The 16396-nt window shown below is 42.0% G+C and overlaps 1 protein-coding gene across 1 annotated transcript in view; it reads right to left on the bottom strand.

Annotated features, from left to right (window-relative positions):
* The window catches only part of NCEH1 (neutral cholesterol ester hydrolase 1), a 30865-nt gene extending 27300 nt beyond the window's left edge, over positions 1 to 3565 (bottom strand). The window contains exon 1 of the mRNA XM_070945961.1: positions 3166 to 3565. Coding sequence (XP_070802062.1) covers positions 3166 to 3303 — 138 coding nt within the window. The 5' untranslated portion in view covers positions 3304 to 3565. The remainder of the gene's footprint in view (positions 1 to 3165) is intronic.
* Positions 3566 to 16396: the final 12831 nt, after the last annotated feature.

Below are 16396 nucleotides of genomic sequence, written 5' to 3'. Positions count from 1 at the left end.
CAAATGACTTTGGAGTGGATGGGGAAGAAGGAAGAGCTGCAGCCTAAATGAATGCCATGTAAAAGGTATCTCAGCCCACAGAACAAAAAGAGGCATGAGAAATATCTCAGAAGGCACTTTCCCTAGTTTTTCAAAAGTAAAAGTAAGAAAGGAGCTTTCAGACTTGCAAGATTCTATTACAGGTAGTCCTTAACTTATAAACACAACTGAGCCCAAAATTTATGTTGCTAAGCAAGACAATTTTGTCTCTTTTTTTCTGTGACCACCTCTTGCGACTTTCAGAAAACGGGGAAGCCAGATTGACTTAACAACTGTGTTACTACCTCAACAACTGCAGTAAGACTCTTTCTTGCCACCATTAAGGGATTTACTACAGTTGTTAAATTAGTAACTTCCCTATTTTCAGAGGGTCGCAAAAGGTGGCCCCACGACCCTGGGACACTGCAACCATCATGCATACATTCCAGTTGTCAGGCATCCCAAATCTGATCACGGGGCCCACAGGAATGCTGCAATTACCCTAGTAGTTGCAGCTACTAGGAAAAAAGGCACTGAAAAAAGTAGTTTTTTTCAGTGCTGTTGTAACTTTGAGCGCTCACTAAACAAATAGTTGTAACTCAAGGACTACCTGAAAGTCTGTAGAGATTCTCAGTCATCCAGGTCATGGTTGTCCCAAAGGTGCTTTTTCAGGATTTTCTTGTCTTTCTTGTCTTCAAAAAAACAAAACAAAAAAAAAACAAGGAAGTCCAGTTGCCTCCTGAAAAAGCATCTTTGGGTTAATGTGTATTGTATTGGATTGTAACCTTAAAGGTATGTTGTTGTTGTTAGTTGCAAAGTCATGTCCGACCCATCGCGACCCCATGGACAACGTTCCTCCAAGCCTTCCTGTCCTCTACCATCCTCTGGAGTCCATTTAAGCTCACGCCTTCTGCTTCAGTGACTCCATCCAGCCACCTCATTCTCTGTCGTCCCCTTCTTCTTTTGCCCTCAATCTTTCCCAGCATTAGGCTCTTCTCCAGTGAGTCCTTCTTCTCATTAAGTGGCCGAAGTATTTGAGTTTCATCTCCAAGATCTGGCCTTCTAAAGAGCAGTCAGGGTTGATCTCCTCTAGGACTGACCGGTTTGATCGCCTTGCAGTCCAAGGGACTCGCAGGAGTCTTCTCCAGCACCAGAGTTCAAAGGCCTCAATTCTTTGGTGCTCAGCCTTTCTTATGGTCCAACTTTCTTAAAGGTATAGTAGCAGGGGTGAAATCCAGCAGGTTCTGACAGGTTTTGAAGAACCGGTAGCAGAAATTTTGAGTAGTTCGGAGAAACGGCAAATACAACCTCTGGCTGGCCCCAAAATGGGGTGGGAATGGAGATTTTGCAATATCCTTCCCCAAGAGTGGGAGGGAATGGGGATTTTGCAGTATCCTTCCCCTGGAGTGGGGTGGGAATGGAGATTTTGCAGTATCGTTCCCCTGCCACGCTCACCAAGCCACGCCCACAGAACCAGCAGTAAAAAAAATTGGATTTCACCACTGTATAGTAGTGCTCATGATCTGTGCTTCTTGTCTGGACTACCTCGAAGGGCTGACAGTTTCATTCTCCATCTTACTTTTGGATGCGGGGTCCATTAGCAGATGTAAGAACTACAGGCTAAACTAACTTGATTAAAAATCTATGAAGGGCAACTGAAACCCCCCACCCCACCCCACCCAGACTGTCCCTAGCAAGGCTGCCCTGACTATGTATTGAGACACTAACTCAGGTGTAAATAAGAAGGGAGTGACCTCCAACAACCATCAGGCTAGGTAGGAAGTCGTTTTTAAATATTTCTCCTCAAATGGTTACATAACAACCAGTTGATCTTTTTTAAGAAAACGGAGCCTTTCATAATGTTTGGAACAACTCAGCCGGACTGTAGCTGGTCCGGAGGGAAGACGGGGGACGGAGGGGGGGCTTGAATGAAAGGCGGCGCTTGGGTCGCTTAAAGCGAAAGACTTCGGTTTTTATGATTCATACCGATACTCGTGCCAAAGGCTTTTTCTAAACCAGGAAGACCGATGCAACTGGCCAAGCCGGAGAACGCGAAAGTAAGGGAGATGTGTCCCATAAGGAACCCAGATGTGGCACGCCTTTCCGATGCGGAATGCTTGAAGCGGCATTATATCCCAGTGCAAACCAGCGGGCAAAGGCCGATTAAGGGCACCAAAAGCAGCAGCGCACGAGATCCGCGTCTCGTAGATCGCTCCAGGAACGCCGGCATTCGCGCAACCCATTTACCGATTTAAACACCTTCCCCCCACCCCACTCTCGTACGCGCGCGTGTGTGTGTGTGTCTGGCACCGAATGCGTAAAGTCAGCAACTAGCGGTGTCTGTCTGTCTCTGTGTGTGTGTGTGTGTGTGTGTGTGTGTGTGTGTGTGTGTGTGTCTGGCAGCGAATGAGTAAAATCAGGAACTAACGGTGTCTGTCTTTCTGTCTGTCTGTGTGTCTGGGACCGAATGCGTAAAATCAGCAACTAGCGGTTTCTCTCTCTCTCTCTCTCTCTCTCTCTCTCTCTCTCTCTCTCTCTCTCTCTCTCTCTCTCTCTCTCTCTCTCTGTGTGTGTGTGTCTGGTACCGAATGCGTAAAATCAGAAACTAGCGGTTTCTGTCTGTCTGTCTGTCTGTCTGTCTGTCTGGCACCGAATGCGTAAAATCAGCAACTAGCAGTGTCTGTCTGTCTGTCTGTCTGTATGTGTGTGTGTCTGGCACCGAATGCGTAAAATCAGAAACTAGTGGTTTCTCTGTGTGTGTGTGTGTGTGTGTGTGTGTGTGTGTGTATGTGTGTGTCTGGGACCGAATGCGTAAAATCAGAAACTAGCGGGGTGTGTGTGTCTATCTGTCTGTCTGTGTCTTGTCTGTCTATGTCTGGAGCCGAATGGGTGGAATCAGAAACTGGCGATGGAAAGATGCAGCCTGTTATCGCGGATAACAGTGACTCTGCTGGGCGGCTTCTGCCAGGGTAACCGCTAGCTCTCTTCTTGACCTGGTTTAACTGCTCGAGTCGTGTGAACCCGGAGAGCTGCGGGCAGGAAGGAAGGGAGGGAGGGAGACAGGCAGGCAAACAGACAGAGAGAGGGAAGGAGGGAGGGAGGGGAGAGCGAGCGAAGGACCTCTGCGTTTGTTTGTTTTTTCCTTACCGATTGCTGCACGACGCGGAAGGTCGCATCCAGCATCATGAGATGCCAAGGCTCGGAGACGGTGCTGGGTAGCGGCAGGTAGACGTAATAGGCGGTCAGCGCCAGCCACCCGGCCAGCAGCACCAGGGCCGACTTCATCGCTCCGCCGCCCTAAGCCTCACCTTGTTCGCCCTCTGGAACTCAGCCCCGCGCGGGCTTCTTTTTAAACCGGGCGACTTTTTTTGCGGCAAAGGCGGCGAGCAGCCTCCTATTTCTACGATTTCATAATCCGGCCGAGCCAATCAGTGGGTGGGGGAAAAAGAGGCGAGAGGAAGTCCGGGCCTTTCCGTCGCTTCCGAGCCGCCCGTCCTTGTTCTTCCATTGCCGGAGGCTCAGCTTCGCCTGGGGACGCCGGCAGGGCCAGGAGGAGGCGGAGGAGGGAACGCGCGTAAAGCCCCGCGCGTAAAAGGCTCGGGATTTGCCCTTGCGCCCCTCCCACCTTTGGAGATTTCCAAAATTAGGCCAGGGATGACCTCTAGCAGGTGGGCACAAGTGTTTCGGACGTGGCATTCAGAGGCTGGCAGAGGGAGAGCCACGTGGGCTTTTTCAAACAACCTAAGCATTTCCCTTGAGGCTTGCCTGGCACTGCCTCCCTGGATCCCCTCCATCCCAAACGTCCTTGTCTTCGACTTATGACCACACTACTCCTTTGTTTCGGGAATTATTTAAAAACTAGTAGGCAGCTAAAATCTGAGGAAATGCATATGCGAGGGACGGTTAACCGTAACTTCAATCTATCTAAATAATAATCTTCCCCATAGCTGAAAACCAAATACCGTAATTACAACAGTCAAGTGTGATTTGTTGGCTTGTGGATGATAAAAGAAATACAGGTAGTCCTCCACTTACGACCACGATTGAGCCTAACATTTCTGTTGCTAAGTGAGAAGTTTGTCAAGTGGGTTTTGCCCCATTTTACGACCTTTCTTGACACCGTTGTTAAGCGGATCATTGCAGTTGTTAAATTAATAACACGGTGGTTAAGAGAATCTGGCTTCCCTGTTGACTTCACTTGTCAGAAGCTCACAACCCCAGGACACTGCAACCGTCATAAATGTGAGTCAATTGACAACCATCTACATTTTGATGACATGACCGTGGGGATGACGCAATGGTCATAAGTGTGAAAAATGGTCATAAGTCAGTTTTTTCAGTGCTGTTGTAACTTTGGTCACTAAATGAACTGTTGTAAATCAGGGACTACATGTATTTCATAAATAAGACATAGGCTTATTTAAAACAAGGAACTATCCCTAATCATAGCTGAGGAGGAAAATTATATTTTGTCTGCAGAAGCTCAGGTCTAGTGGAAGACTGCAAAGAGATGCAAAGGCAACTAGACTTTATTTTTCCTTGAAGACATTTCACTTTTCATTCAAGAAGCTTCTTCAGTTCTAACTGAATGGTGGAGGATGGAAGGATTGCAAGGAATATAAACCCTTCCATCCTCCACTATTCAGTCAGAACAGAAGCAGCTTCTTGGATGAGAAGCGAAACGTCTTCAAAGAAAAACCATAAAGCCCAGTTGCCTCTTGAAAAAGCACCTTTGGGACAACCATGACCTGGATGACTGAGAATCTCCACAGACATTGCAAAGAGATGATGGCAGCTGCCCTTGAGCTGCCAGAGAAGGTTGCTAGCATAACATTTGGCAGCTTCCCCCATTGCTGAGCCCTATTTAGCCTTAATAGACAGCTGGTGCCGTCTATTGGCACCGTCCTTTCGGTTTTGATAAAAGAACAACTAAAGTGATGGCTTCCCTGCTTCCTTTCTCATCAAGTATTGCCTGGTGTTGGGAAAACAATTGCCTGCCAGTCCCTTTTCCTAGCCCAGAGTTGGGTAAATGTAGATGGCTCCCCCAGCTTGACATATTCAATCTCCCGTCAAGGTGCCCAACTAATAAGGTGCAGGCATCGGGGTGTTCTACATTTGAGATTTACCAAATGGGCTATTTCTGGGCATGGATTTTTCCTCCACACAAGTGAGGAGAAGGCTGAAGTGGGTATGAGCATCCTCGTCCTTGAAATTTAGAAGGTCATAGGAGAAAGGGTTCCATCAAGCAGGAGAGCTCCTTCATACTAACCATGAAGACAGGTTGGAGGAGAGGAAGAGACATCTTTTGAGGAGGGGCAACTCTGGCAGGCTCACCATTTGGAAAAGACTGCCGACGATAGAAGAAGGAAAATGGGAGAAGCTTGCTAAAGAGACTGTGTGGGAGGGAAATTGTATTACGGAGATGCAGAGATCGAAGAAATCAAAACCTTGTCATGGGAGAGGTTAACGGTTCTGGCTCATACGTGCACCTGTGTGGATACCCCTCAAGGTCTTTTCTTGGGAAAGTACTGTCGGGTTTTTATGTATACCCTGAAAACTGAGGTATGTAGTGGTGGAGGGAGGTGTTGTGACCAAGGCCAAAGTAGTGATTACCAAACACAATTCAGTCCTCAACAAACTTATTAAAACAACTGAGAATTAATTCATTCTCAGCTTAGTCCAAAACAAATTCTTAATAACCAGTCCGTCGGCCTTATCACCAACCTTTGATGCCTTCGGCAACCTGCAAAAAGCTTTTCTTGGCAAAAACCCCACAAAGTTCAAGAGACGCTGACAAGAAGCACGGGAATCAATGTTGCTTTTCCACAAAGAATCCAACGGCTTGTTGCTGCTCTTTTAAGCCTTATGGGAGTGGCCAATCATCTTCTGGCCTTCTCCCGAGTTGTTCTTTTTTCTTCAGCTGCTCTTGCCTTCTGGCAGTTCTTCGCATGCGTGCACTAGGAACAGGCTCCTCCTGTTCCTTTGCCTCTCTGCTGTCCGCCTCTGGAGGCTCCAGAGTCCATACATCGCTCCCAGATGGCCCTCGCCCCATCTCTGCCTCCAATGCAGAACCCTCGTCCGGCCCTTCCCCTAACTCCAGGACTGGCCCATTGTCCTCCCCATCCTCCTCACTGTCTGACTCCACTGCCAGGTCCGCAGGCTGCTGGCAGACCACAACAGGAGGGAAGTGGCAGCTTCAAGCAATGTATCTCAGAAGCTGATATCACCCAACACGTTACCATCATCCAATTCTTGGTGTATTGACTCAGACTTGAACCTGAAGGAATCTATGTCTATGGAGACTGAAACTGGGCCTGGATTACCTTGGATTGGATTTGAAAGACAATGGGAAAAGCAGAGTTCTGTTCCCTGTATCTCAATGCAATAAAACTGAAAGATTGCTCCAATAAAGCTATGTCTTGGTTCCCCCAGGCTTATCCAATATTCTCAGGCAGTATACCTGAATTTGGAGAAGCAGGGGCTGGGAAGAAGAAGCTGCCAGAACTTACACTCTCTTCTTTCACAAAACACGCATTAACCCAGTTTTTTTCAAGTTTGGCAATCTTAAAACGTGTCAACTTCAACATCCAGAATTCTCAAGGCAGGAATTAAGGAAACTTGCACAACACGGTGCTGTTAAAAGAATGCTTAACCTGTAATCGAAGGATAAGCCCTTCTGCTAGAGATGCATTGACCCTGCATTGACAACATGCCATTGGGGAATTTCTGGAGTTTTGCCTACTAAAACAAGGAATGTCCTGTATTCCATGAGTTCTCCTTGCAGGAATGAGACTTTTTTTTTTTTAACGAAGTAAATTGTAACCAGTTTTCTTAGTAGTGTTGGAAGAAACGTCCATCTGGATTCAATTCCAAGTGGGAAGAAAGAGACTGGAAACATGGAGACAGCTTGGAAAAATGGTTTAATGACAGGACCACAAAAATGAGTCTGGCAACAGAAATTTGGAGTTCCTAGCTTCCCTTCTTAAATGTCAAATGGATGGGAATAAAATAAGAAGTAAAAATTACTGAATGGACCTTTGGCTACAGGAAGTAAAGAAATTACTAATTCAGATACCCACATTTGATGTTAAAAAAAGAAAATAAAAAAATTATCCCTAGAAGGAATGACAGAGCTTTTAAAGAATCTTAAATACAACAAAGCAGTAGGCAGTGTTGAGTTTCTGGCAGAATGTTTTAAGAGCTTTGCCAAATAACTACTCCAAATTTAGCTCACCTTTGTAACACTATTTCAATAGGTCAGCCTATTTCCAATTCATGAAGATAATCCAGAATCTGTTTTCCTTAAATTAAAAAAAAAGGGATCCAACTCATTTAGGGTATCACACTGTAACGGTACTCAAGATTCTAAAAAAATTACCCCCTTATTGGCCTACAGACTAAATAATATAATTACTCATCTTATCCATAACGATCAATCTGAATTCATTCTTGGTTGCCAAATCAAGATCTCTATTAAACTTGTATACAATGTCCTAAAACATTGCAAGAAAACCAACAATTTTACTGACATCATTATCCTTGGATGCATATAGGGAAGAGATTTCCAGCTGGGGGTGCCTGCACCCCAGAAAGCGTGATATGGAATTTCATGGGGTGCAACCAAGTGTGGCTGCTTGTTCCCTTTTGAGATGGAATTTTAGGGGGTGTGACAGAGAGTGGCTCGTGTCCCTTAGTGATGAGTCACAATTCACAATTACTTTTGAACACTAATCAAACATTTCATAGGGGTGGAAGGCATCGAAAAGGTTGGAAACTACTGATGTAGGGCTTTTGACTGTGTATCATGATTCTTTTGATTCCCTCCCACCCCCTTCTGTTCATTTGTCTCCAATCCTCGGAGAATGCCTGGACAAGTGCCTGCAGTTTTCTTGGCAAAGTTTTTCAGAAGTGATTTGCTGTTATATCCTTCCTAGGGTTGATAGAGGTAACTGGCTGAAGTTTACCCAGCTGGCTTTGTGCCTACAAAAATAAATGGGTAGACCAGTGCCTGCAAAAATACATGAGTAGATCAGTGCCTGCAAAAATAAATGGGTAGACCAATGCCTGCAAAAAATAAATGGGTAGATCAGTACAGCTCTGCAAGCAGTTAAAAGCCTGGTAGACCAGTACCTCTGCTAAATCCTAAATAATTGTCACATGATTATCAAGCCACACCCACAAAATAAGCCACGCCCATAGAACCGGTAGTAAAAAGTTTAGAACCCACTCCTGAACTGGACATCCTGGTTTTTCTTCACTTCTCATCCAAGAAGCTTCTTCAGCTCTGACCTGTTAGAGCTGAAGAAGCTTCTTGGATGAGAAGTGAAACGTCTTCCAAAAAACCCAGAAAGTCCAATTGCTGTCAACTCTTGAGGCCATCTTTTTCTTTGAATCTTCAGTGCTTTCCCTGCTGTGGGAAACTAGAGGGGGGAATTGCATGGAGTGGGGAAATATCTACCCAAAATAACATTCCTTTCTCTGAGAGTCAAGGACATTCTGCCTGCACCTGGAATGGCGTGACTAGGAGGCATCTCCAGTTGGGACAGTGCATTGATTGGGCCATGTGATGGACATGTGGGTGCAGGGGAAGGGATTTGGTCTTTCTTTTGGGTGGGGAAAACCTGGAAGCTTTCAGATTCGGGTTTTCCCAGATTTGCCAATATGACATCTCTAATAAACTTTGAGGAACTTCTAGCCTCGGAGTCTTCTTTTGTTGGGGGTGTTACTTGGAACCCTGACATTTGCCTCTTGAAAAAAAGCACCTTTGGGACAACCATGATCTGACTGAGAATCTCCATAGACACCAGACCCCTGACAATCTCAGAAATTTAATTAATGTTTTTGTAGAGGCATACAGAAGGTCAAGGGGGAACAAATGATGAAAGAACTACTCTTTAACAGTAACAGGAAGGGACCTTGGAGGTCATCTAGTCCAACCCCCTGCTCACCCAGGAGACCTATACTAGGGATTTGAACCATCAAACTGCCAACCTTTCTGATCGACAAGCTCAGCGTCTTAGCCACTGAGCCACCTAGCCAGGTCTTTTGTTATACCATAAGCTCTGATCCTTTAGGATACGGATTGTGACTCCATATGCAGTGACAACAGGAACAGAGCTTGCGCCGTGCTGCATTTTTCATTTTGACAAAAAGTATTGTTACCTGAAGACATCTCTATATTCTCATTTTAACTCAGAATACATGAGGCTCAGCAGGTATTTCTTGGTATGCAGCAAAAACTTTCAGTATGGTCTTTGGAGAAATTTTGAAGCAGTTTTTTAAAAAAATATATTATTTTTTTAGTTTTTCACCAGGTTTTATATTCTGGGCTCTGGATCAATCATTGTAGGTTAAGGATACATTTGTCATTCTTGATTATACCTCTGATATTTGGATATGGGATTTAGCTAAAAGAATTATTTATTCAATACTGGATGAAATCTGTACCTGAACTGCAGCAATGGATTGTGCAAACGTGTTTGTCAATATTTTAATTAGCTTTTTTTCTTCTTCAGTAGATGGACAAAGAAGATTACTTCTGAGTAATATGGTCCAATTTTTTGCTCTGCTTAAAAGGCAATTTCTACCTTTCTCTTTTTTCCTTAATGTTTAATTTTTTTATTGCGTTGATTTTTTAATTCTGTTGCACACATTTGTACTTTTTAATTAGTTGGCATAATAACAAGTAACTATAATTAATAGTTCTCATGCTGTTGAACTTCTTCCTAATAGCTGATTTCAAGGATTATAAGCATCTCTTTAGGCAAAACAAATTGGCACTGTTGAAATATCAAGAATCCTTCTTGAATTTTTTCCTGGATAACAAAAATTCTAAAAACTAAATATATTTCTTTAGGAGTCTCTTCATGGAAGCCTATCACTATGTTTCCTGAACAACACATGGTCTTAAAAGATTGCATCAGAGTAAGTCCCATAAAGCATACAACAACTATAATTGAGAGAAACAAGAAAAAAAAATCTGGCTGAACTGGATTTAAATAATCATCAACTCACCCAAAGTGTTGCTTTGTCCTATGAGAAAAAATACAAATATAGGCATGGATATCAATATTTATCACATGTAGAAGAAGAAACTTCTTGGGTAAAGGGAGAATGATAGTTCTGCAAACTGTAGTATGGGCCCACTAATTCACTAAACAATGCACACATATTTTGGAAATCCTATTAAGTGACTCCTTACACTAAAGATACACCTACAAAATGAAAAGGTTGCTTCCCTTTTTAGACAGTATAACGTCCAGCATGTGAAGGAAAGTACAATAGCAATAGCACTTAGATTTATATACCACTTCATAGTGCTTTACAGCCTCTCTAAGTGGGTTACAGAGTCAGCATATTTCCCCCAACAATCTGGGTCCTCATTTTACCAACCTTGGAAGGATGGAAGGCTGAGTTAACCTGGAGCTGGTGAGGATCAAACTGCTGGCAGTCGGCAGAATTAGCATGCAATACTGCATTCTAACCACTGCACCACCACAGCTCCCTATAGATGAGCCTCCATTCTCAACCTATTCCCATTTGCGGGAAAGATGGGAAGGTATATAAATATGGCTGCCTGCATGTAGCTGCACCATGTTCAATTGTGAACTCTAATTTTGCAGGTACCCAAAATGAGACAGTGATGGTGTCAGAAAACACACCCCCAAAAATTGGCAAAATGCATTTCTGGATGGGCAACTGGTCGAATTTCTGAAAATAATATACTACCCTGTTTCTCTGAAAATAAGACATCCCCTGATAATAAGCCCAATCAGGCTTTTGAGCGCATGCGCTAAAATAACCCCCCCCCAAAAATACCCCCCCAAATATTTAAACGCATGCGCAGCCAGTCCCCACCATTTCATCTGGTTAAGGTTAGGGAAACAGAGCTGGAAATCAGGTAAGACGGCAAGAGAAGCCCCGTCTTGCTCCACGTGTCCCAAAATAATAAGACCTCCCTGAAAATAAGGAGAAGCGCTTATTTCAAGGTTCAAAAAAATATAAGATAGGGTCTTATTTTTGGAAAACATGGTATATTTCATTTCACAGAGTTCATAAACGAAGAAGTAGGTTAAAATAGAAGATCAAGAGTTCTTCGATTTGAGCTTAACTCCTGGAGACCCCATGACACATACATTCAATTTTCTTGGCAAGGATATAGAGATGGTTTGCCATTGTTTTCTTCCAAAACATTTTAAAACTTCCCAGTCTAGCCTACACTTTTCTTATTTTATGGTGGGCATCCGTTCAGGTATTAACTAGGCTCAACCCTGGTGAAATATAGTATTATTTTCAGAAATGCAACCATTTTACCCAACCCAAAATGCATTTTGCCACTTTGTTTTGGGTTTTCTTAGCCTCTGATTCCAGGCATGGTCAGTTAGATGCTACCTTCTGGGGAGACAAGTGGGGCAAACCAACAATGCAACTGGAAAGCACCTGCCCTCTTTGTTCTTGTGTATGAACTATGACAACTTGCTTAAGATCAACATGGTTATGGGTTTCATTTCAGCTTTTCCCCATCATCTCAGACATCTTGCAAATACAGGTTATATCTTTACCTCTTTTCCATGCTTGGTTTTAATAATGCCCTACTAGCGCTGAGCTTGCCTGATATTCAGATTGTACTGGTTCAAAATGTACAGTTAAAATAAACCAGCTTCAAATGCCTGAATAATATCAGACAACTGCTGCCAAGCACTGAGCATATTAGAGAGAAATTGGGCAGAAATGACTTTTTCTATTACATTGATGCTGTAAGAAAACTGGCAGGTCTTTTTTCACTAAAAGAAATCTGTAAGTTTAGGAAGCTCTTTCCAGCTCACTGAGTTTGAGTACAAGACAGAAATAAAGAGAAGACTTTTTTTTTTAAAAAAAAAAACCAGTTCGGTCAATTTTATGCTTCGCTTGGGCAGTGGAATCGATTCACGCTTCATTTGCAGTTTTTCACAACTTTTGTCATTTGCTTTCAATTTTAATTATCCATGTATTCCCTTCCTTCTGGAAAAAGATGTCTCAAATCCTAAAGAAGGAAAAGCTTGTTAATTTTATATTAGAGCATTGCTTTATCTGAGCAGTAAAAGCAATGGTGGTAAGAGAATTGCTGCCTCTTTCAGGAATGTTGAAAAATATTTGATGGATTAAAGTAGAATAATTCCAAGTCCAGTCAGGCAAAGAATGTGACTGAGCCCTAAGTACTAGGGCCAAACAGTATGCTAAAAAGGATTGTTTTAAACCAGTAGCCTTCTTTTGTTGAATTGTAACCTCAAAATGGTCACTACTGGAACTCAAAGAGTTGAGTTGCTCTTTAGTAGTACAGATATACTCCTTTTATTATTATTTTTTAAAAATCATTTTGGTTCTTTGTTGTTAATGAGGCAGAGGGGGAAGGAGGAGGAAAAATAAGAGGAAATAAAAAAGGGGAGGGGAGGGGAGAGAGAAGGACAGGGGGGAGGGGAGGGCAGGAGGGGGGAGGAGAGGAAAGGAGGGAAGGAAGAAAAGGAAAGGAAAGGTAAAGGAAGGATGGAAGGAAGGAAGGAAGGAAAGAAAAAGAAAGAAGAAAGAAAGAGAAAAAGAGAGAAAGAAAGAAAGAAAGAAAGAAAGAAAGAAAGAAAGAAAGAAAGAAAGAAAGAAAGAAAGAAAGAAAGAAAGGACCATGCAGTAGTACAATGAAATATAAAATGACTGCCACTGTGGATCAGGTGAAGATACCTGGGTGGGTACATCATCACTGGTTAGCCTTATCATAGTTTAGTCATTCCCTTGTCTGTACTCAGCATCCCTACGTAAAAGAGAAAGCAAGACAAAGATAGTGTTTTGTTGTTGTTGCACTCTTAGGTTAGCAAATTAGTAAATGTGAACTAAAAAGTAGAGTTTGGGCACAAGAACAAGCCTGAATCTCGATAGATAGAGACTGGGTGTTGAGTGATTCCAATTCTTGATTGCGCACTTGGTGAAGAAAAATAAGTTAATGTGCAAAAGTGTCTATGGTGGTTCTCAGTCATCCAGGTCATGTTTGTCCCCAAAGGTGCTTCTTTCAAATGGCAACTGGACTTTTTAAATTTTTTTCTTGAAGACATTTCACTTCTCATCCAAGAATCTTCTTCAGTTGTAACTGACTGGTGGGGAATGGAAAGGACTGAACTAGGCCAAAGTGAAGGCAAAATAACACAAGAATCAAATGTATGTTCCAGGTTAAAGTTGAATCTGACTTCCAGAATCTTCAATGATACAGTAGTTCTTAACTGACTGGTGGGGAATGGAAAGAAGGCACTTAGAACTGAAGAAGCTTCTTGCTGAGAACTGAAACATCTTTAAAAAATCCAGAAAGTCTAGTTGCTGTTTGGAAAAAGCAGCTTTTGGAATAAATATGGAAAAGTTATACACACAATATTTTTTTAGTGAGCAATGTTATAAAATATTCCAGACCATGACATAATAAAATAGGGAACTGAAAGTTTTGTAAGAAAAAAAAATGTGAATTTGCAACACAATTGACTGAACTGGGCCAAAGTGAAGGCAAAGTAAAACAAGAATCAAATGTATGTTCCAGGTTAAAGTTGAATCTGACTTCCAGAATCTTCAATAACACAGATGAGAATTATATTGCCAAAAATAGCTTTAAAATTAAGTAAGTAAGAAGCTGCATTTTTCATGGAACAAAACTGATTTGTTACCAACATTCTCAATTTCACTGTTAGTAGATATGTGTTCAGAAAGATAGTTCAACTTTGGTGACACTTCCATGAGTGAGATATTGCCATGACAGAAAACTACTCAAACATGGCTTTTGCTGGGAACACCTAGAAATGAATAGTATATTCACAGTGTTATCAGAAATTTCACATCAAAACATTGTTAAATAAATTGGGGGGGGGGAACAAGTGGTCTTGGAAAAGTCACATGTACTATATTTTCCCATGTACAACCCTCAGCAGAGGCTATAATGTTACTTTGTTAACTACATGTATTTTTCTTTCCTTTTTTTTTTGAGCATTACTGATGTAAAGGTAAAGGTTCCCCTCGCACATATGTGCTAGTCGTTCCTGACTCTAGGGGGCAGTGCTCATCTCTGTTTCAAAGCCGAAGAGCCAGCGCTGTCTGAAGATGTCTCCGTGGTCATGTGGCTGGCATGACTAAACACCAAAGGCACACGGAATGCTGTTACCTTCCCACCAAAGGTGGTCCCTATTTTTCTACTTGCATTTTTTACGTGCTTTCAAACTGCTAGATTGGCAGAAGCTGGAATAAGTAACGGGAGCTCATCCTGTTACGTGGCACTAGGGATTCGAACTGCTGAACTGCCAACCTTTCGATTGACAAGCTCAGCGTCTTAGCTACTGAGCCACCACATCCCTTACTGATGTACAATATGAAATAATAAAACAAATATTGTTCATGTCCACAAATCTCTTCCTTATTCCAATTTCTCAGCAATTTTACTTTGAGTAGACATGTACAACAGTGGAAAAAGAGCTGGAAAAGACAAGGCTGTGTTTCTTCTTCATGCAGTATTGGCTCAAGAGTCAAACTTTCTCGATGACATTTTGAAAAATGAGTAACTGACACGTCCTTAAGAACAGCTTGCAACTTTACCAATCTGTGCATACATCATCATGCTCTTTTATGATCTGTAAGATAACATACACAGTACTAAGAGAGTTAAAGCTTTATGGCACAGTAATAGCCTCTTGACTTTTATTTCGTCCATCCTGCAATTATGATAACTTTATGTAATTCATTTTTTAGAGATAAATGCCACCAGATGTTTCTCATTGAAATGCACAACTTAATTTGATGTATAATTTCTCAGAAGCTATCCCACTCTATTCCATAAAAGTCTTGATACTGTAAGCACACAGTGGATTAAGTATATTACATATGATACCTTATGCAACAGCAGACAATAGAATCATTATTTTGATATTCATAGGTGAAACCAAATGCATACTCTCCCAGGCATATTAAGTGATTTAGTTAGGAACAAAAATAAGATAAGTTGGAATTTTGTTTTCTTCAAACCACAGCCTTTTAATCAATGATTGATATTGTTACATCAACAATCTTTAAAATTTCTTTACGGTATAGATATAATTGCGCTTGGCAAGGGTACTGGCCTGAAACAGGAATTAAAATATTCATCTTGCATATAAGAGCAACAAGATAGTTAAGGGCTCTGCTTCTTGTAAAGTAGGTTCATTTCTCTTGGTATCTTCCATTCGCATCTGATAAAATGGCCAAATTGATGAAAAATAAAAACATCTTTTTCATAACTTAATGCTGGAAGAAATAACAAGGCATAGCTTCATACGTAATTATACCGCACACAATTAAGCCCCTGTGTAAACAGGAGACCAACCTACATGCAAGAAGATCCAAATATAGAGCCAGTTTGATCTAGTGTTTTAGGCACTGGGCTAGAAAGTGGGAGACCGTGAGCACAAATCCCATGGAAGCCAGCTAGGTGATTTGGGGCCAATCACCAGGAGACGGTGAGTTCTAATCCCAACTTAGCTGTCAAAGCCAGCTGGGTGACTTTGGGCACTCTCTCAGCCCAACCCACCTCGTAAGTGTTTTTGTTATGGGGACAATAGGAGGAGGAAAGTGTACTGGATATGTTCGCTGTCTTGAATTATTTGTAAAATTAATGATAAAGGCAGAATATAAATAAATAAAAATGAATGCATAAATGAATAAGCTTCATATTTAGAATTCAAGGATGTGGTGCCAAGAGATAGGCTCCCTTTCTGGTAAGACTCCATATGCAATCTCATTGACAATGCCATTTTAGTCACTATGGATGTTGAGCCACTATATATTATTTTTTTATGCAATCTTCATTCTTTTTATAAATAACTCAAGGAAGTGAACACGGACTTGAAGCGATCCATAACATCATCACTTGTGCCAAAGCAGCATGTCTTGCCTCCAGAATGTCTGACTTTCTGCCGCACCCATAACTATTTCCTCAATGGCAATAAATGTACCTAGATATCAATGCCGTTAGGTATGGGCACATACATGGCACCTCAATATGTTGACATCTTTATGGCTGACCTAGAATAATACTTACAAAACAAGAAAGACACATGTAGTTATAAAATGCTCCTTACAGAAATATGCTAGTCAGGTCAGGCTGCCCAATGAGGGGGTAGTCCTCGACTTACAAAAATTCACTTAGTGACCAGTTGAAAGTTACAACAGCCCTGAAAAAAGTGACCTATGACTGTTTTTCACACTTAATGACTCTTATGATGAAAATTCAGATCCTTGGCAACATGACTCATATTTATGATGGTTGCAGCATCCCAAGGACATGTGATCATTTTTTGCGACCTTCTGGTTTTGAATGAAGCCAGATTCACTTAACAACCGCTTT

Source organism: Pituophis catenifer, unplaced genomic scaffold, assembly GCF_029215685.1.
Source record: "Pituophis catenifer annectens isolate HBS135680 unplaced genomic scaffold, rPitCat1.0.hap2 SCAF_6, whole genome shotgun sequence".
NCBI lineage: Eukaryota > Metazoa > Chordata > Lepidosauria > Squamata > Colubridae > Pituophis > Pituophis catenifer.
This window is presented reverse-complemented; position numbering and strand designations above follow the sequence as displayed.